General features: G+C 41.1%; 1 protein-coding gene across 4 annotated transcripts in view; it reads left to right on the top strand.

The window, feature by feature from the left end:
• The window catches only part of LOC140724820 (autophagy-related protein 2 homolog B-like), a 136235-nt gene extending 117662 nt beyond the window's left edge, over window positions 1–18573 (top strand). For all 4 annotated transcript variants that reach the window (XM_073039470.1, XM_073039468.1, XM_073039469.1 and 1 more), the window contains 6 exons: window positions 2429–2498; window positions 3766–3848; window positions 5373–5494; window positions 7885–8039; window positions 12031–12180; window positions 15621–18573. In XM_073039470.1, coding sequence (XP_072895571.1) covers window positions 2429–2498; window positions 3766–3848; window positions 5373–5494; window positions 7885–8039; window positions 12031–12180; window positions 15621–15851 — 811 coding nt within the window. In that variant the 3' untranslated portion in view covers window positions 15852–18573. The remainder of the gene's footprint in view (window positions 1–2428; window positions 2499–3765; window positions 3849–5372; window positions 5495–7884; window positions 8040–12030; window positions 12181–15620) is intronic.
• The last annotated feature ends 3326 nt before the right edge of the window (window positions 18574–21899 follow it).

Here is a 21899-nt window from a genome sequence, read left to right as displayed (position 1 = left end):
CAGAAGTAGATTGCCAGGCCTTTCTTCCACACAGATACTGCTGCCGCCCAGGTTGGAACCTGACTGGATTCGAACTCAGGACCACCTGCCTTGAAGTCCAGTGCTGATGCCACTACACCACCAACCAGCCCTCCTAAACATGAAGCATTCCTGTATCTGTACTTTAATAGTTTTTGATTACCGTAGATTCCGGACTACAGAGTGCACCTGATTAAAAGCCGCAGGCTCTAATTTTAGAAAGAAAATCAATTTTGTACTTGTATAAGCCGCACCGGATTTTAAGCCGCAGGTGTCCCACGTTGTAATATGAGATATTTACACAGAAAGATATTACACGTGAGGAATTTTTAACTTTTAATTAAATCCGTATGGTAACATAAACAAATACATATTGCAAATGCTTTTTTTCAAACCGTGCCTGTAACACGGCTACTTTTAAATATACATACGTATCGGTAACACACAAATTACGTTGCGTATACTTTTTTACTGAACAGTGCATGAACAACATTCCAATATCTCCTAACGACTGGTAAAAAAATATATACTGCAGCCTACCAGGAAAAGTTATTGATCGCCTTTAACTTAAAAGCTGCACCATATGTTTGCAGCGTTCTCGCGCGGGTCTAATGCGCTCGCCCCCTCCTTTCCGTTTATCGCAAACCGGTATTTTCCCCACAAGACGCGGCGAAACCGGATGTGACGTCATAGCATCCCGGGATGTAGTACAGAAAACAAATATACTTAAAACACTTCTAACTTTAACTAGAAAATACTAACAAATGAATTATTAAGCGAAAATATTATAAACTAAATAACTGCCATAAAGGCAGCACAATGCTTTTCTTCGAGTGTTTTCCATGTTGATGAGGGTGAGTACAAATGACTGATTTACAATAATTTAATTGTGAAAGTGCGCTTGATTTATCGTACAATTTCATTGGACCTCTGTGAACTACTCATCAATTTTATTGGTCTACTGTTACGAGGCAAAATGTTTTTGGCGGCATGAAAAAAAACCATGCATTAGCCGCACCGTAGTAAAGGCTGCAGTGTTCAAAGCTGTTCAAAGCGTGGGAAAAAAGTAGCGGCTTATAATCCAGAATCTACGGTAGATTTGTGCTTATCCTTGTCAGGCTGCTATTTATTAAGTACAGCTCAGCATTCAATTTAAACATACCCTTAGTTCTAATCAACAAGCTTAAAAACCCGACTTCTGTACCTCCCTCTGAAACTGAATCCTTGACTTCCTCACCAGAAGACCACAATCTGTGCAGACCAGAAATACCATCTTCTCCTTGCTGACAATCAACACTGGCACATCTCAAAGATGCATGCTTAGCCCATTGCTCTACTCTTCTTTACACCCACGAATGTGTGGCTAGGCACACCTCAAACACCATCTATAAATTTGCCAATGACACAACTGTTGGCAGAATTTCAGGTGGTGATGAGGAGACATACAGAAGCGATAGATCAGCTGGTTGAGTGGCATCGCTAATACAACATTTCACTCAACATCAGTAAGCCCAAGGAATTGATTGTGAGCTCAGGGATGAAGAAGTCGAGATAACACACACCAGTCCTTATTGAGGGATCAGAAGTAGAAAGGGTTGAACAGTTTCAAGTTTCTGAGGATCTATCCTGAGCCCAACATATTTGTGCAATTACAAAGGAAGCAAAACAGTGGCTATATTTTATTAGGTTAAGGGTATGTCACCAAAGGCACTCTCAATTTTCTACAAGTGTACTGTGGAGAGCATTCTAACTGGTTGCATCACTGTTTGGTATGGAGGGGCTACTGCACAGAATCAGAAAAAGCTGCAGAAAATTTTGCAGCTCTGCCAGTTTTATCATGGGCAGTAGCCTCTCCAGCACCCAGGACACTTTCAAAAGACGATGCCTCAGAAAGACATATCCTGGTCCCATATATGTATTATAATTTATAGGCTTTATTATTTATCAATGTACTGCTGTTGCAAAACAACAGATTTCATGATACATCCTGGTGATATTAAATCTGATTCTAATTCTGAAATCCATTTTTATGATCAATGGAAATACTTATTTAGAGATTCAGCATGGTTACAGGCCCATCGTGCCAATGGCACAATCTAATTACACCCATGTGACCAATTAACCTACTAACCCATATGTCTTTGGAAAGTGGAAAGAAACTGCAACACCCAGCAGGAGTTCACGTGGTCATGGGGAGAAAGGACAGAACAAACTCCTTACTGACAGTGGTGGGAATTGAAGCCAGGTCGTTAGCACTATAATAGTGTTACACTAACTGCTAAGCTAAAGTGCTGCCCCTAAAAAATAATTAATCTTGGATATTCAAATTTACTCTCCAGGTTATGTTGACTTGGAAATATGCCAGAGCACAACAGAATTTTTTTTTAAACCAAAGCTTTTGTCGTTCCAGGGAATTTCGCTTCACATCTGAGGTCCCCATTCGATTGGATTACCATGGCAAGCACATGTCTATGGATCAAGTAAGTTGTGGAAGGAATGGGGTACTACCAGCTGAGTGCTGTTTGTGCAATTCAATTCAATCAGTGAATAGATCTCGAATGAAAGCAATCTGCTCTGTCCATTGCGCCAGGTTACATTCTGTTTCTAGCTAATGGAGAAACATCCACAGAGGTTCTTATCCCATTCCTATATGAATGAAGCAATTGAATTTGTCTCTATCAAGGATCAACTTTATTCACCATAAACATTTACGTGTGTTCGGAATTTATGTGGTACGTTGGTCAGGGTGCAATGTTTAATGAGTAATTACATTTAACAATTAATAAAGAATGAAAAATTATGTAAAATATAAAGTTAGAGGTTAAAGTACAGATATAGTAAAAGGGCAAAGAGACATTAAATTTCTGCATGTACTTACAATGTAACCAGCATTACTCCCAAAGTGCCATGGTTGCAAAGCGGTTAGCACAACACTATTACAGTTTGGGGCATAGGAGTTCACAGTTCAATTCCGTGCCATCTGTAAGAGGTGTGTATCTCCTTCCCATGAGCATGTGTGTTTCCTTCGGGTGCTCCGGTTTCCTCCAGCAATCCAAAGATGTACTGGTTAGAAGGCTAGTTATCATTGTAAATTGTCCTATGATTAGGCTAGTGTTAAATAGGTGGGTTGCTAGGCAGTCTGTCTCGTTGTGCCAGAAGGGTGTATTCCTTGCTGTATCTCTAAATAAATAAATATGAAAAGTGGTTTAAAGTGTTTTACAGTGTAATACAGGAGTAATAGATGTAGAGGATGTAGTAGCTAACTAAAATGATTAATCAGATTTATTGCTTGGAGAATGAAATGTTTAACTTGGCATAGTTTTCGTTTTAATAGCCCTATAGTGCTCTCCAGAAGAGAGGTTTCAGAAAAGGCAGTTTGCAGGGTGGGTAGTGTCCACTATGACTTTTTCCTTCATATAAATGCACACAATATTCCAAATGAGGTTTTACCAATGTCTTGTACAGCTGTAACATGACATCCCAGTTCCTGACCAATGGAGACCAGTATATCAAGCACCTTCATCATCTTGTCTACCTGTGTTGACACTTGCAATGAACTATGTACCTGCACCCATCTGAGCTACAGCACTCGCCAGGGCCAGGGAGTGATCGATCCTCTTTTACAGAATGCCTGGTCTCTCAGGCTGAAGTGTGTGAGACCTGTGGTTACTGGAATAAGCTCATTCCCACATGGAAGCAGCATGGCAGACTGATCACAAGGTCTCCTTACCATCTTTCTTATTGCAGGGCACCTTCACAGGAATACTAATTGGACTGGCTCAGCTGAACTGTTCTGAGTTGAAGTTGAAAAGATTGTGCTACAGACACGGGTAAGCACAGTCAATCTGAATAATGGCTCTTCTAATGCTGTCCTGAGTACATAAGGCCTAGGAGAATTCGGCTATTTGCCACATCAAATTTGCTTCGCCATTCAATCATAGCTGATTTATTTTCCCTCAAACCTACTTTCTTGCCTTTTTCCTGTAACCTTTGACACCCTTATTAATCTAGAACCTGCAGTATCAACCTGCACTTTAATAGTACACCCAGTAACTTGGCCTCCACAGCTAGCTGTAGCAATGATTTACACAGATTCACCACCATCTGGCTATAGAAATTCCTCCTTATCTCTGTTCTAAAAGTATGTTCTTCTATTTTGAGGCCATACCCTCTGGTCCTAGCCTCCCCCACTATTGGAAACATCCTCTCTATATCCACATTATCAAATCAATATTCAGTAGTTTTCAGTGAGAGCCCTCCTCCTCGTTCTTCTAAGCTCGAGCAAGTACAGTCCCAGAGCCATCAAATACTCCTCGTACATTAACCCTTAGCCCTGACTTGAATTTGACACAGAGTGTAATAGGCCTGATGATTGCTGGAATTACCCTTTGGGTGAGGAGGAAGTGGGCTTTGAGACAGAACTGCCCAATGTAAGGCCATGGATCTCAGAAAACTCTCACTCAGAGGATGGTCCCATTGTGGATAATCTTGAGGCAACAGTGAAGTATTCAAAAAAACATAAGGTTTGTTCAGGTTATGGCCAAAGTGACTCTGATAGCTACAAGTCAAACACTGAAGGAGCTCAGTGGGATAGCAGCATATGTAGAGAGAAATGGACAAATAGGTTGAGATCCTTCATTTAAATCTAGATGAAGATTCTTGACCAAAATATTGACTTCCATTTCTTTCCACAAATGCTGCCTGACCCATTGAGTTCTAACCAGCATCTTGTTTGTTGCTTCAGGTTCCAACATGTGTGTTCTCTTTTGACTCTAGCTCTGATAACTTTTCATTCTGCTCCCAGGAGTCCTTTTTTATCAGAGACATACAACAGTACAGCACAGAAACAAGCCTTTCATCCCATTTAGTCCATGGCAAACTGTTGGTCTGCATAGTCCCATTGAACTACACCTGACCATATCCATCCCATCCATGTACTTATCCAAACTTCCCTTGAAAGTTAAGATCAAACCCAGATCCACCACTTCCACTGTCAGCTCATTCCACACTCTCAGCACCCTCTTGACTGAAGAAGTTTCCCTTCAGATTCCCCTTAAATATTTCACTTTTCGCCCTTAACCTATGACCTCTAGTTCTAGTCTCACCCAGCCTTGGAAAAAGCTTGCTTGCATTTGCCCTTATCTATACTCCTTATAATTTTGTATACCTCTATCAAATTTGCCTTCACTCTTCTATGCTCCAAGGAATAAAGTCTGGAGAACCTATACAACCATTCCCTTTTATTATCAAAACTAATGAGTGCATTTTTGGCATTGTCTGTGTATCTCTGTTCTCAACTCCTCTTTCAGCAGCGAGCTTCCATCTGACACTGAACTTTACTGGTTATTCTGCAGGTTGTTGGGCGTGGATAAGCTTGTGTCATATGCACTTAATGAATGGCTGACTGACATCAGAAAAAATCAGCTACCCGGTATCCTTGGTGGCGTTGGACCCATGCACTCTCTTGTCCAGTTGGGTGAGTATTTACAGTGTGGCGTGTGGGATTTCAAACATGTATTGTCATCAGCAAGAAAAGCATTTTCTTCCAATTCCCTAAATAACTCAAAGAAAATTGCTATGAACTACTTACTTCATCTGCTACAGTGCATGTAGTGAATTCCACAGAACTGTTGGGGAAGGAGTCTGTGAAGGAAAATTATTTTAAAGTTTGTTATGTGGTCTTTTCTATTTCAGCTCAGGGTTTTTGCATGCAGTATGTATTCACAAACCAAGGAGATGACATACGTATTCAAGGCCACAAGAAAACACTTTATTAGCACTCTCACAAATGCAATACAAAAAGAAAATAGAAATCTCTTCAGCAGCAGTACAGAAATCTAAATAATACTATCATACATTAAGTAAGCTGATCTGGAGTGAGCAGCAGATCCAACAATCTTACACACAGCCTGTTTTCTCTCCTTCTTCCTGTTTAGGTCTAATTCTGTCTCTCTCGATGTACTTTAGCGTTCCCTGTCTCAGCAGCAGCTGTGATCCAACCCACGACAAAACTCTGTTCCCTGCTGCACCAAGGAAGTGCTCCTTTTTAAACCCTTCAAAACCCCTGACACTGGTTCTTTTCCATACAATTGGTATCTGCACCTGCACAATAACCTCGCCTTTCCCAGAAAAATGTTTTTCACCATTTTCCACTGTTATGGCTGTAGACTTGTATTCCCTTAACTTTATCAAGACATCCCTGTAGACTTGTTGTCTTGTACTTTCCTAAACAATCGCTCTCCAAGCTAACAGCACTTAGACTTCCATTTTATTTTAGCATACACCTACTGTAGCTATAGAATTCATGTGTGCAGTTCAAGTTTTGATCAATCAGGACCCACCAAAATACTGAAAGAATTTGGTAATAGATGGTTAGGTATTCTCTTCTGTCAAAGATGGCTATTGTATGATGTAACCTAGCCAGTAGTGCTGAAGAGTTTTAATAAATTAATTTATTATTAATTCTGTATTTTTAAGCATGTGACATACGTTGTGCAAAAAGAGTAAAAAATAATGAGGTAGTGTGTTCAGGAACTGTTGAGAAATCTGATGGCAAAGGGGAAGAAGCTGTTCTTAAAACATTTCAGTGTGTGTCTTTAGACTCCTGCACCTCCTCCCTGATGGCAGTAATGAGAATAGGGCATGTCCTGAATGGTGGTGGTCCTGAATGATGGATGCTGCCTTTCTGAGGCACTGCTCTTTGAAGATATCCTTGATGGTGGAGAGGCTGGTGACCGTGATGGAGATGGCAGAGTTTACAATCTCTGCAGCTTTTTCTGATCCTGTGCAATGGCCACTCCATACCAGATGGTGACATAGCCAGTTAGAGTGCTCTCCATTGTGTATTTGTAAAAATTTGCTCATCTTTGGTACATACCAAATTTCCTCAAACATCTAATGCAGTAGAGCCACTGGTGTGTCTTTTTCATTATTGCAACAATATGTTGGGCCCAGGATAGATTTTCAGAGATGTTGACACTCAGGAACTTGAAACTCTTTGCCATTTTCCTATAGGACAGGCAGTTCTGCAAATCTGCATGAGGAGCTGTTCTGCACTGTCGTATATTGACACACCATCATATCCTTTAGGGCATGGGCCAGAGTAATGCCAAGCAGTCACAGAAAATCAGTCGTCAGGTAAAATGGTATAAAGTTTCAGTGGGAACCAAACAATCTGCTTTTTTTCTGGAAACTATGGAACTGGAGATTGCCCCCAGGTTACAATGGTGTTCCCATTCCTGACAACTGTAGGTCAGAAATAAAGAAATGCATTGTGTGCGAGAGGGTCACAGAAATGGCTGTGACAGGAGAGTGAGAAGACGTGGGAACAGCAGCCAACCAGCCTCACTGTGAGTCAGGTCAGCATTCCCAGCTCTGGGGGGAGAGGTCCCATAGAACAAAGTGTGGGTGGGGGGGGGGTTGCTGCTGCTGGAGAGAAGGCACCCAGAAATGTCCCATTCCCACCCGGCACAAGTTAGCTGCAGCAGCCGGCAATTCTGTCCTCATCTATCCTGTGGTTCGTTCATGATTAGTTGGCTATTTATATCCCAGGGAGGAGCTGTATGTAAGGTACAGGTAGTTGCTTACTATTTCTATAAAACGAAGTAGTCAAATGGACATTTCATGTTTTTGAGGATTATGGAAAATTTTTAACCATTGAAATTCAGAGTATTAGCCTGGTTAGGAAGTTGCAGGCATGTTATATTGGCGCCAGAAGCTTGGTGACACTTGCGGGGTGCCCCCACCTATCCTTGGACTGTGTTGGGCATTGATGTCAATTGCGCATTTTTGATGCACATGTGACAAATAAAGCTAATCTTTATCTTTAAATCTGCTGTGTTGTTGACTAATGCTGTTGTTGATCAGTTCAAGGATTGAAGGATCTGGTCTGGCTGCCTATTGAGCAGTATCGCAGGGATGGACGTATCGTGAGAGGGCTGCAACGTGGAGCAGCCTCTTTTGGAACCTCCACTGCCATGGCTGCCCTCGAACTGACAAATCGACTGGTGCAGACTATACAGGTAAAGGGGACCATCTCTCATGAACATAAAAGCATCTTCACTACAATTACACAGGAACTCGTGATAGTAGGGAAACATGCCTTTCGGCCCAACTCTTCACTGTGTTGCCGAGTAAGCAAGTTCCATCTGCCTGCATTTTGGCCCATGGCTCTGTGTGAGAATAGCTTAGCAAGCTAGGGCTTTTCTCTTTCGAGCGAAGGAGGATAAGAGGTGACTTGAAAGAGGCATAGATTGAGTGGACAGCAAGAGACTTTTTCCCAAGGCAGAAATAGCTAATCCAAGGGAGCATGATAGAATTCATCTTGCAATTTGAGAAGGAAAAGCTAAAATCATTGGAGTAAAGGGAAATACAGAGGCATGAAGAGGAGCTGGCCAAAATTGATTGGAAGGGAACACTAGCAAGGATGACAGCAGAACAGCAATGGCTAGAATTTCTGTAAGTGCAGGATATATACATTCCAATGAATAAATAGAATTATAAAGGCAGAATGACGCAACTGTGGCTTAACAAGAGACGTCAAAGTCAACATTAAAGCCAAAGAGAGGGCATATAATAGAGCAAAAATTAGTGGAAACTTGGAGGCTTGGGAAGCTTTTAAAAACCAACAAAAAGCAACTAAGAAAAGTCATAAAGAAGGAAAAGATGGAATACAAAAATAAGCTAGCCACTACTATTAAAGAGGAGACCAAAAGCTTCTCCAGAAATATAAAGTGTAAAAGAGGCAAGAGAAGATATTGGACCACTGGACAATGGGGACAAGGAAATTGTGAATGAACTGAATAAGTATTTGCATCATTCTTCACTGTGGAAGACGCCAGCAGTATGCTGGAAGTTTGAGAGTGTGATGGGGCAGAAGTGAGTGAAGTTGCCATTACTGAAAAGAAAGTCCTTTGGAAACTGAAAGGTCTGAAGGTAGATAACTCACCTAGACCAGATGTTTACACCCCAGGATTCTAAAAAAAGGTGGCTGAAGAGACTGTGGAAGCATTAGTAATGATCTTTCAAGAATCAATTGATTTTGGGATGGTTCCAGAAGACTGGAAAATTGCAAATGTCACTCCTCTTTAAGAAGGGAGAGAGGCAGAAGAAAGGAAATTTTAGGCCTGTTAGTATGACCTCAGTGGTTGGGAAGATGTTGAAGTCAATTGTTAAGGCTGTGGTTTTGGGGTACTTAGGGGGTACATGATAAAATAGACCATAGTAGGCATGATTTCCTTAAGATAAATCTGTTGGAATTCATTGAAGCAATAGTAAGCAGAATAGACAAAGGAGATTCGGTTGATGTTGTGTACTTGGATCTTCAGAAGGCCTTTGACAAGACACCACACATGAGGCTGCTTAACAAGTTAAGAGCCCATGGTATTACAGAAGAAATATTAGCATGGCAGAGCATTGACTGACTAGCAGGATGCAAAGTGTGGGAATAAAGGGAGCCTTTTCTGGTTGGCTGATGGTGACTAGTGGTGTTCCACAGGGGTCTGTGTTGGGACCACTTCTTCTTACATTAGATGTCAATGATTTGAATGATAGAATTGATGGCTTTGTGGCCAAGTTTGCAGACAATATGAAGGTAGGTGGAGGAGCAGGTAGTTTTGAGGAAGTAGAGCATCTACAGGTTGACAGATAAATTAGGAGAATGGGCAAAGAAATGGCAGATGGAATACAGTGTTGGGAAGTTTTTGGTCATGCACTTTGGTAGAAAAAATAAAAGTGTAGACTATTTTCTGAATGGAGAGAAAATTCAAATATTTGAGGTGCAAAGGGACTTGGGAGTCCTCGTGCAGGATTCCCTAAAAGATAATTTGTAGGTTGAGTTGGTGGTGAGGAAGGCTCATGTGATGTTAGCATTGATGTTGAATGGACTGAGATATAAAAGCAAGGTTGTAACATTGAGGCTTTGTGAAGCACTTTTGAGGCCTCACTTGGGGTAGTGTGAGCCGTTTTGGGCTCCTTATTTTAAGAAAGGATGTGCTGACATTGGGGAGGGTTCAAAGGAGGTTCATGAAAATGATTCCAGGATTGAAAGGCTTATCATATGAGGAGTGTTTGATGGATCTAGGCCTCTACTCACTGGAATTCAGAAAAATGAAGGGTGACCTAATTGAACCATCTGGAATGTTGAAAGGCCTCAAAAGAATGAATGTGGAGAGGATGTTTCTTATGATGGGAGAGTCTAAGACCAGAGGACAGTCTCAGAATAGAGGGTGTACTTTTAGAACGGAGATGTGGAGGAATCTCTTTAGGCAGAGAATGTTGAGTCTGGAATTCTTTGCCATGGGCGGTTATGGAGGCCAAGTCATTAGGTATATTTAAGGCAAAAGTTTATAGATTCTTGATTGGTCAGGGCATGAAGGCAGGAGATTAGAACTGATATGGTAAAATGAATCAGCCATGATGAAATGGTGGAGCATTCTCAATGGGCCAAATGGCCTATTTTGCTCCTAAAGCTTATGGTCTTGTGATCTTATAATTTATAAGTATTTGAGAGAACATATAGAGAGAATATCAGAGGTAAGTTTATTTATACAGAGAATGGTGGGCATGTGGAACACACTGCCAATGGTGATGGTAGAGGCAGATGCATTAGGGGCATTTAAAATAATCTTTAGGCACATGGATGATAGAAACAATAGAGGGTTATAGAAACATAGAAAACCTACAGCACAATACAGCCCTTCGGCCCACAAAGCTGTGCCAGCCATCTCCTTACCTTAGAAATTACCTGGAGTTACCCATAGCCCTCTATTTTTCTAAGTTCCATGTACCTATCCAGGAGTCTCTTAAAAGACCCTATCATATCCACCTCCACCACCGCCGTCAGCAATCCATTTCATGCACTCACCACTCTGTGTGTATAAAAAAAAAACTTACCCCTGACATCTCCTCTCTACCTACTTCCAAGCACCTTAAAACTGTGCCCTCTCATGCTAGCAATCTCAGCCCTGGGAGAAAGCCTCTGACTATCCACACGATCAATGCTTCTCACCATCTTGTACACCTCTATCAGGTCACCTCTCATCCTCCATCAGTACATCCTAGTTCACTCAACCTATTCTCATGAGGCATGCTCCCCAATCCAGGCAACATCCTTGTAAATCTCCTCTGCACCCTTTCTATGATTTCCACGTCTTTCCTGTCGTGAGGCGACCAGAATTCAGCACAGTACTCCAAGTGGGGTCTGACCGGGGTCCTATATAGCTGCAACATTACCTCTCAGCTCTTAAACTCAATCCCACGATTGATGAAGGCCAATGCATCGTATGCCTTCTTAACCACAGAGTTAACTTGCGCAGCAGCTTTGAGTGTCCTATGGACTCGGACCCCAAGATCCCTCTGATCCTCCACACTGCCAAGGGTCTTAGCATTAATACTATTTTCTGCCATCATATGTGACCTACCAAAATGAACCACCTCACACTTATTTGGGTTGAACTCCATCTGCCACTTCTCAGCCCAGTTTTTCATTATATCAATGTCCCGCTGTAACCTCTGACAGCACTCCACACTATCCACAACACCCCCAACCTTTGTATCACCAGCAAATTTACTAACCCATCCCTCCACTTCTTCATCCTCAGGGTTATGTTGAGAGGGTAGATTAGCATTGTGGGCCGATGGGCCTGTACTGTGTTCTAAATATCTTGTCTCTGATCTATGTTCTAAATCTCACGTGTCTGATCTTAAACCTATGCCCACTTTTTTTAATATTTTGCACCCCTTCCTGGGAAAAGACGTGCAGATCTCTGTTTCCATTCCCAAAATGCATCACCTCGCAGTGTTGAAATTAAATTTTATTTTGTACTGCTCTTTCAAACTTTCCATCTGAACAATATACTACTTTTAGTGCTATCCACAACCTCAGTTTTCTCATCACTTGCATACAGGAGTTGACAAGACCACAAGCTCCCATAACAGTCATCAAAATAAATCTAGATTCTAAACCTATAACCGCAGAATTGCATCATACGTGAACAATTTTATTTCCTTCAGGCAGCAGCTGAGACCGCCTATGATATGGTTTCTCCGGGCAGCAATTCGCATGGTTTGATGAGGACAAAACGGATTTCTCAGCATCGGCTGGCTCATCAGCCTGTCGATCTCCGTGAGGGAGTTGCTAAGGCATACGACCTAGTGAAAGAGGTATGAGAGTTTATGGCATGGAAAAGGGCGGTGGATGTGCAGTGTATTTGCTAACCAACAGAAAACAGAAAAAATTAGTTTGGAGTAAGATTCAGCCTTTGAGAAGATAGTTTATGCTGAGTAGCTTATTCAGCAGTAGAACAAATCGTTTAAGGAAGTAAGCATGAGGATTGATGAAGGTAGGGCAGTTGATGTTGTCTACATGGACTTTATAGCCAGGTCTTTTACGTTACCACTGTCAAATTTTTGTCCATTCCTTTGGCATATCAATATCCCTCATTATGTTTTCACATTAGCAAGTTATAGGTAATGGGCCACAGATTTAGGGCCATTACTTTTGGAAGATTTGTTAAATCATAAATAATATAGCTTATAATTGTGGAAGCACCATTCAGTAATGGCGAGCATAGTGCTTTATAATGGCAGTGATTGTGATTTGATTTATGCTGCTGTCTGTAAAGGGTTTGTACATACTCCCCATGACCATGTGGGTTTCCAGCGGGTGCTCCAGTTTTCTCCCACATACTGTACATTCTAAAGATCTGGGTGGTAAGATATGGGCATGCTATGTTGGCACTTGTGAGCTGCCCACAGCACAACCATCGACTGTGCTGGTCATCGATACAAACAATACATTTTACTTCAGTACACCTACTCATTCATGCAAATACCTAATCAGCCAACCATGTAGCAGCAATCAAATGTAGAAAAGCATGCAGGCATAGTCAAGGGGTTTATTTGTTATTCAGACTAAATATCAGAATGAGGAAGAAATGTAATCTAAGTGACTGTGACTGCAGAATGATTGTTGGTGCCAGATGGTGTGGTTTGAGTATCTCAGAAACTGCTGATCTCTTGAGATTTTCACATACAAGTCTCTCGAGTTTACAGAGAATGGTGCAAAAACAAAAAAAAATCTCGTGAGTGGCAGTTCTGTGGACTAAAATACCTTGTTAATGAGGGAGGTCAGAGTCGAATGGTCAGACTGGTGGAAGGTGACAGAAACTCAAATAACCACACTTTACAGCAGTGATGTGCAGAAGCACATGTCTGAATGCACAACGTGTCAAACCTTAAAGAAGATGAGCTGCAGTAGCAGAAGACCAGGAACATACAGAAATACACTCAGTGGTCACTCAGGTTCCTCCTGTACTAATACAGTGACCTCTGTGTGTATTTCATGTGTTATTTGTCCTGTTCATTCACATGCAGAATGGGTCCTTTTGTCCTGTTCCCTATTTTGCAGGATGTTACTCCTTGTTATCCTTGTTTGCTTTTTTGCACACACATTGTTTTAGTGATGTGGCTGTTTGGATGACTCGGCGTCTGGTTTGTCTTTATCTTTTACTCAGTGTTCTGTCCCCACTTGTTTTAAGCGCCATACTTCGGTGAGTAGGTGCTTCAGTCTTACAACTCCACCTTCCCCCCTCCTGCCTCCTTCTGCCCATCGTCCTTGGTCCACAATTCACATACTGGGCCCTGCCTCACCATCTTTCCTCCCACAGACATTGTTTAACCTGCTGAATCCCTCTAACAGTTTGAGTTTGCTCCAATTTCCAGCATCTGCAGCCTCTTGTTTGTCTAAATTAGTGCTCCGGCTTTCACATGCAGCGAGTTTTTAAAACAGTTTAAAGCAGTTAGCATGACTTCTGACTCTAAAACGCCATTGTGCTTTGCCTTGTGACCTCGCACTACTTCACTACATATTTAACATGTATTTACTTAAAACAATCTTTGCAACGTTGTTCTATTGCAGCAACAATATTAAATATCATAATACATCAATGTTTAAAATATTTTACAATTTGTTGAAGTTACTTTTTTCCTCTCATATTACAATTTATATGAATGAATAGATTGCATGTACTGTAGCCAGACTTGCTGCTTACATGGGTGAAAAGTTGTGAGGATAGATCAAGGGATATGGATATGCCAAATGAATGGAAACGTTTGACAGTTTAAAAAGCCTTTGTACGAATAAGTTGAAAGGCCACATGGAGCTGGTGTTCAAAATAATGGGTGAGTTATTAAAAACTGGTGCGCACCAGGAGACCAGCCAAAGCTCGTCTATCTGAGCATGAATTTGGTACAACTTTTACATTCTCAGTTGACAAGATTACCAGTAAAACTATATTTTGATAACAGGATGGTGACTACAGGAAGACTTAATTAAGTAGCAAACTAGGTCTTGATTACAGAATAAAATTATTATCTATAGGTCTAACAATAAATCCGATTTCTATTACAACAATGTGTGGACGCTGTAATATAATTAGTGAGGTTCCTGAAACTTGAGTGTTGTCACTGCTGCATTCCATACCTCTACTTTTGTCTGTGGTTCCCTGTTATTTATGGTTTTATATTGCTATATTTCTTCACTATTCTTGGTTGGTGCAGCTGTAACGAAACCCAATTTCCCTCAGGATCAATAAAGTATGTCTGTCTGTCTGTTTGTTACCAGATTAGCACAATCCACATCCCTATTTACTGGTTATTAGCTCTCAGTATTCTTTACCCTACAGTAGCATGGAAAGTCCATGTAGACAACATCTACCACCCTGACCTTGTCAATCTTTGTCGTATTGCTGAATAAATTATCAGCACTATACTTAATCATCTCAAAGACTGCCTCTCACTCCCCACCCACTCAGACCACCTTTGTCCTTTTATTATTTACTCTTCCAAGTATGCTTCCAGTCCCTTTGCCCAGGGAATATTCCCTCCAGTCCTTGTGGGTAATAGCTAGATCATGAATGTGTTGAAGATCAGCAAATAGAACTTAGAACAGTACAGCATAGTACATGCCCTGCAGCCCACAATGTTGTGCTGACCATTTAACCTACTCCAAGACCAATCTAACCCTTCCCTCCTACATAGCCCTCCATTTTTCTATCATCTATGTGGCTATCTAAGAGTTTCTTAAATGTCCCTAATATATCTGCATCTACCACCACCCCTGGCAGCACATTCCATGCACCCACTGCTCTGTGTTTTAAAAAAAAATCCTAACTCTGATATCATTCCCCCCGCCCCCCCCCCCCAATACAGTCATACAGTCATCCAATTATCTTAAAATTATGCCCACTCATATTAGCCATTTCCACTCTTGGAAAAAGTCTATGGCTATCCACTCAATCTTCCTAATATCATTCCTAATATACCTCTATCATTTTACCTCTCATCCTCCTGTGCTCCAGGAGAAGAGCCCTAGCTGGCTCATCCTTTCTTCATAAGACATGCTCTCTAATGCAGGCAGCATTCTGCTAGATTTCCTTTGCACCGTCTCTAAATGAAAACCATTTCAGTGACTCATCCTTCCCCGGTACTTCAGCTGCACTCTTTATCCCATCTTTCTGAACTGTGAGCAAGTTGCAGGCTAGGAGAGAGTGAAGCTGCTGTTGCTGAATTTAACATTTTCTACAATTTGTCCTCCTGTGCAGGGATTCACGGACACGGCACACATGATTTACGAGACAGCGACACGGGAACACGAGCAGCGGGGGATGACTGGAGCAGTGGGAGGAGTGCTGCGGCAGATCCCTCCGGCCGTGGTGAAGCCATTGATTGTGGCAACTGAGGCCACCTCTAATGTCCTTGGCGGGATGCGAAACCAGATCCAACCGGACGCGCGGCAGGAAGAGTCTCAGAAGTGGCGGCTTGCTAACCAATAATGCTTCAGGATTGTTCCCTGAAACTTTCAGCATTTGGGAGAGAGAAGCCAGTGTACCTCAAGGTCCCATGTTGGGAACCAACTGAGTATCACTACACATTACACTTTGCTGCCTGTTTATTTTGGCCTCATCCAGATCCCCAAAAAACAAAAACTTTGTGTCAATAGGAGAGTTTATAGTATATAATTAACTTGATTGATCTGGTGACTTCATAGAAGAAACTCTCGGGTTCATTTTCAAGTGGCCTTGGAGAATGATTGTTTTAAAAAGCAGGGTGGTGACTGGAATCCATCTTCTTGCTGTGATCTATGGGGTCAGCTTTGTTTGCAGTTTGATAACTAATATGGATTATAAACCCTGCAACTGCAAGGGATGCAATGTGTTGCCTGGAAGCAAAGATGTTAATTATTCTTCCTTGTCTTAGTCCGGATATTCTTCATGGTCACACTCCCTGAGCCTGCAGCCTGCTTCAACAGTTATAAGTACAATCATTAACTGACTCAGCAGACTCCCTGAGGAATTCATTGACCAGACCCTGGCAGCAATAGGTTTAGATTAAATGGAAGGTGCCTGCTAAGTTCTTGGTTTCTGTTTCTTCTCTTAAATGTTTTCACATTCAAGTTGGGTTGAGTGTCCATGATATCCAGTGCAGAGACACTGCAGCACATTGAAAACGTCATGGAGCACGATGTGCTGAACTTGAGTGGCCATGGTATTCGTTGAAGTGTCAGAATAAGTGACTCAGGTTGAGCGTAACAAAAATGGAAAATGACATGCTTATTTTCGGGATATATACACAGGTTCAGGTGGCTGTGCAGTACCTGCCAGTTCCAAAACATCCTGGTTCTCTCTGTGAAAAGCCACTTTTATGATCCTACTACAGGAGCTCCCAGCCTTTTTTATGCCATGGACCCCTACCATTAATCAAGAGTCCGTGGACCCCAGTTTGGAAACTCCCGCCCTACAACAAGGATTTCTCCATTACCCACCTCAGTTCTCTAACATACTCATCCTGCCCTCTCCACAGCGCAGCACTGTACCAGTCCAGCACTTCCCTCCTTTCTGCACTGTACTTTCAGTTTCTTACTTGCTCAATTCTGATCAAAGGCTCAGTGTTCTAGTATTCTACATTTTATAGCTTTTCCTAAAGATACAACACAATCCTTCAGCCCACCAAATCTGTGCCAACCCTTGAACACCAATATCCACTTCACCCATTTAATTCTCCCTACATTACCCAACTACCTTTCAGATTCTACCCCACATACTGCTGTGGTTAACCCATTGACCTGAGGAAAAGAAGCCAGAGCAGCTTGGGGAATCCCGTGCAGTTACAGGGAGAAAGTGCAAACTCCACACAGCACCAGATGTTGGGATTGAACTGGTGCTGCAAAGCAGCAGTTCTACTAGCTGTGCCATCAATGCCCAGTTTAAAACTCATTGCCTCAGAACATTAAATTAGAATCAGTTTTTTATCACTGACATGTGACATTTATTGTTTTAGAGAAGCAGGCTCTTTGGCCTATGTAGTTCATGCAAACTGTTATCTTGTCTAGTCCTATCGACCTGCACTTGGACCATACCCCTCCCATCCACCTACTTATCTAATTTCTGCAATCGAACCTGCATCCACCACTTCCACTGGCAACTTGTTCCACACTCTCAACACCATCTGAGTGAAGAGGTTCCCCCTTAGGTTCTCCTTAATATTTCACCTTTAACCCTTATCCTCTGACCTGTAGTTCTAGTCACATCCAACCTCAGCAGGAAAAAGCCTGCTAGCATTAACTCTAACTATACCGCTCATTCTCTCTCACATGATTTAAGAACAAAATTCTAAGGTACTCAGTGGGTTAGATAGCATCTTTAGAGAGAGGAAGTTAACAAATCAGGTTTGTTTTGGGTCCCCCCTTCCTCCCTCTCTCCCCCTCCATGGCTGATTATTCTTGTTCTCCATGCTTTAAGTATGTCGTAGTATAACTGCAGATAGAAAGCAGATGGCTTGCAGCTTCCCCCACCACCTTTTTCTGGCTTCTTCCCCCTTCCTTTCCAGTCCTGATGAAGGGTCTCCGCCTGAAACATCGACTGTTTATTCACCCCTTCCCCTATAGATGCTGCCTGATTTGCTGAGTTTCTCCATTGTTTTTGTGTGTGTGTGTGGAGTTTGTAATTTCTGTCTATGATCACATGTGTTTCCCCCGGGTATTCCAGTTTATTCCTACATCATCCTCCCTTACACTCCTGTGTCCCCTCCCCCTTCTCCCTGTATCTGTGAGAAGACACCTGGCATGTCAGAGCATCTTCACTGATTGGAGCTGATATCTAGCATCGTTACACCTGAGATTGGAGCTGTGTTGGCAAGGCAGGATCAAATCCCTGATTTCCCCTGGTACACAAAATACATCTTAAAATCTATAGTGACAATCAGATTCTCAACTAAACTCCCTGAATTTGGCTCTGTAAGTTTCCACATAAAATTGTTTCTCCTCAACATCACTGAATCAGATTATTTTTTTAAAACATTGCCTTGTATAAAATTTTAGTTTTTGTACAGTTTTAAAGCCTAATTTTTGTGAATTGATTAACATTTTTTGGTTGCTCACAGTGTACATATTTCTAAGTAATGTTGATATATCACAGAGAGGGTTGGGAATGGATCTACCATAGACAGTGAACTTAAGAAAGGGAAGAAATAAAGAATACACATATTGTGTGTACACTATCCTGCTTTGCTTCTAATAGACACTGTATGACATATTCTCTTTCTTCAGGCCTTGGATTTCAACATGCAGAGCCAAAGTCTCTTTCTTTCTTTTTAAATCTTTTTATTAATTTTAAGAAAAACATAAGTGAAATATGAATACAAAACATTTGAGAGTACATAATTAATAGTTTAAATAGACAATCAGATATATAATAATCAATATATAAGGCCTCCCAAACTCAATAGTATTTATGTAAAAGAATCAAAAAAGAGAAGAAAAAAACCCTCCAAAAAAACTAAAAGAAAACTGTAAAAAAAACTAACCAACATGGGCAATTGCATAATGTTAAATACATACAGTAGTGCCTTTAACTCCGAACCTCCATCTAAATAATTAAGGATAATAACAGTAAGGTTTAGGATCAGACCATTTAACCCATATGAAAATGTTGAATAAATGGTCTCCAAGTTTCCTCAAATTTAACTGAAGAATCAAAAACCACGCTTCTAATTTTTTTCTAAACTCAAACAAGAAATAGTTTGAGAAAACCACTGAAATACAGTTGGAGGGTTAATTCTTTCCAATTCAGTAAAATAGATCTTCTAGCCTTTAATGTAACAAATGCAATCATTCGTTGAGATGAAGCGGATAGACGATTATTATCTGTCATTGGTAAACCAAAAATTGCAGTAAAAGGATGCGGTTGGAAATTGATATTTAAAACTCTTGAAATAATATTAAAAATATCTTTCCAATAATTTTGTAAACAAGGACAAGACCAGAACATATGAGTCAATGGAGCAACATCAGAATGACATCTGTCACAGGTTGAATTAACATAAGAATAAAATCGAGCAAGTTTATCTTTAGACATGTGAGCTCTATGTACAACCTTAAATTGTATTAGGGCATGTTTAGCACAAATAGAGGACGAATTTACCAATGATAAAAAAAATTCCCATTGCTCAGTAGATATAGGACAATGCAATTCTTCTTGCCATATCTTCTTAATTTTTTCTGATACATCTGGCTGTACACTCATAATCATATTATAAATGATAGCTACTAAACCCTTTTGACAAGGATTGAGGGCTAAAATTCTTTTTGTAAGCCAAAGTCTCAGGCACAGAAATGGGTAATTTATCCATAAATCCACTATAACAGTAGTATCAAAGTTGAGTTTATAGTCAGATGCACAAGCCAATGTATGCACAGGTGCAAAGAAAAACTTACCTGCAGCAGCTACACAAGCACAGAGCAACATAAACAGCATTCACAAGAAAAACATAAACACAATTTTTATAAGAAAAAGCAATTAGAAAAGGGTTTTGTTCTAAGGGTTTTTTTTACTGTACCTAGGTATTTCAAAGTAAATTTACTGTCAGTGTGTATTTATGTATATGTCATCATATCCTGTACAACTGAGATTCAATTTCTTACAGGCATTCAAAGTAAATACAAGAAACACAGTAGAACTCACAAAGACCACACCCATCAAGGACAACCAATGTACAAAAGACAGACTTCAAATTCAAAAGAAATAATAACAAATAATTAAGCAATAAAAATCAAGAACGTGAGATGAAAATTAGACATCGGATCAGACATTGGCTTTGTGGGAGAAGCCAGAGAGTGGTGGTAGATGGTTACCTCTCTGGAGGCCTGTGACTAAGTGGTGCAGGGATTGGTGCTGGATCCTTTGTTGTTTATCATCTGTATCGATGATCTGGATGAAAATGTGGTTAACTGGATCAGCAAATCCGCAGATGACACCAAGATTGGGGGTGTAGTGCATAGAGAGGAAGACTGTCAGTGCTTGCAGAAAGATCTGCATCAGCTGGAAAACTGGCAGATAGGATTTGATGCGGACAAGTGTGAGGTTTTGCACTTTAGGAGGACCAACTAGGTAATTCTTACACAGTGAATGGTAGGAAGATCAAAGGGATCTGGGAATACAGGCCCATAATTTGTTTCAAGTGACATCACAGAGATGTAAAGAAGGCATTTGGGACATTGTCCTTTATAACTTAATGTATTGAGTACTGAAGATTGGATGTGTTGGTAAGGCCTAATCTGGAGTATTGCGTGAAGTTTTGGTCATCTACCTACAGGAAGGATGTAAATAAGGATGAACGGGTACAGAGAAAATTCACAAGGATGTCAGCGGGTCTGGAGGACCTGAGTTAGAAGGAAAGATTCAATAGGTTTGGACTATATATATTCTTTAGAACATAGAAGACTGAGGGGAGATTTGAAAGACATTTACAAAATTGAGGGGTATAGATAGTGTAAATGCAAGTAGGCTTTTCCACTCAGGTTGGGTGGGACTACAACTTGTTATGGGTTAAGGATAAAAAGTGAGAAGCCAAAGGGGAACATGAGGGGAAACTTTTTCACTGAGAGGGTTATGTAAGTGTGGAATGAGCTGCCAACACAAGTGGTGCATGTGAGCTCAATTTCAACATTTAAGCAAAGTTTGGATGGGTACATGGATAGTAGTGATATGGAGGGCTATGGTCCCCGTGCAGGTCAATGGGAGTAGGCAGTCTAAATGGTTTTGGCATGGACTAGATGGGCCAATGGGCCTGTTTCTGTGCTATACTTTCTCTGACTGGATGAAAAGTCCTTGATATTGAGTCCATAGATTGTGGCAACAGTTCAGTGATGGTTGAGTGAAGTTATCCCCTGTGGGATAGCAATAAATAAGGAGCAAGAAATAACAAAATGGAGTCCTTAAAGTGAGACCATTGGCTGTGGGAACACCAGAAGCAGAACGAGTGTAGTTATTCCCTTTTGTTCAAGAGCCTGATGATTGAGGAGTAATAACTGTCCCTGAACCTGGTGGTGTGGGTCCTGAGGCTCCTATTGCACCTTCCTGATGGCAGCAACAAGAAGGAGCATAGCCTGGATGATAGGGACCTTAAAAGATGGATGCTGCTTTCTTGCAACAACACTTCATGTGGATGTGCTCAAAGTTGGGAGTGCTTTAGCCAGAATGGACCCGGTCATATTCATTACTTTTTGTTGGCTTTTCCGTTCAAAAGTATTTGTGTTTCCATACCAGGCCATGATACAACCAGTCAATATACTTTCTACCACACATCTATAGAAGTTTGTCAAAGTTTTAGATGACATGCTGAATCTTTGCAAACTTATAAGAAAGCAGTGAAGCCACCGTGCTTTGTTAGGTGCTAGACCCAGGGTAGATCCTCTGAAACGGAGGCTGGAATTCAATATCTGCTGACCTTCTCCACCTCTGATCCCATGATGAGGACTGGTTCATGGACCTCTGCTTTCCTCCTCCTGAAGTCAGTAATAAGCTCGTTGGTCTTGCTGACATTGA

Source organism: Hemitrygon akajei, chromosome 3, assembly GCF_048418815.1.
Source record: "Hemitrygon akajei chromosome 3, sHemAka1.3, whole genome shotgun sequence".
NCBI lineage: Eukaryota > Metazoa > Chordata > Chondrichthyes > Myliobatiformes > Dasyatidae > Hemitrygon > Hemitrygon akajei.
This window is presented reverse-complemented; position numbering and strand designations above follow the sequence as displayed.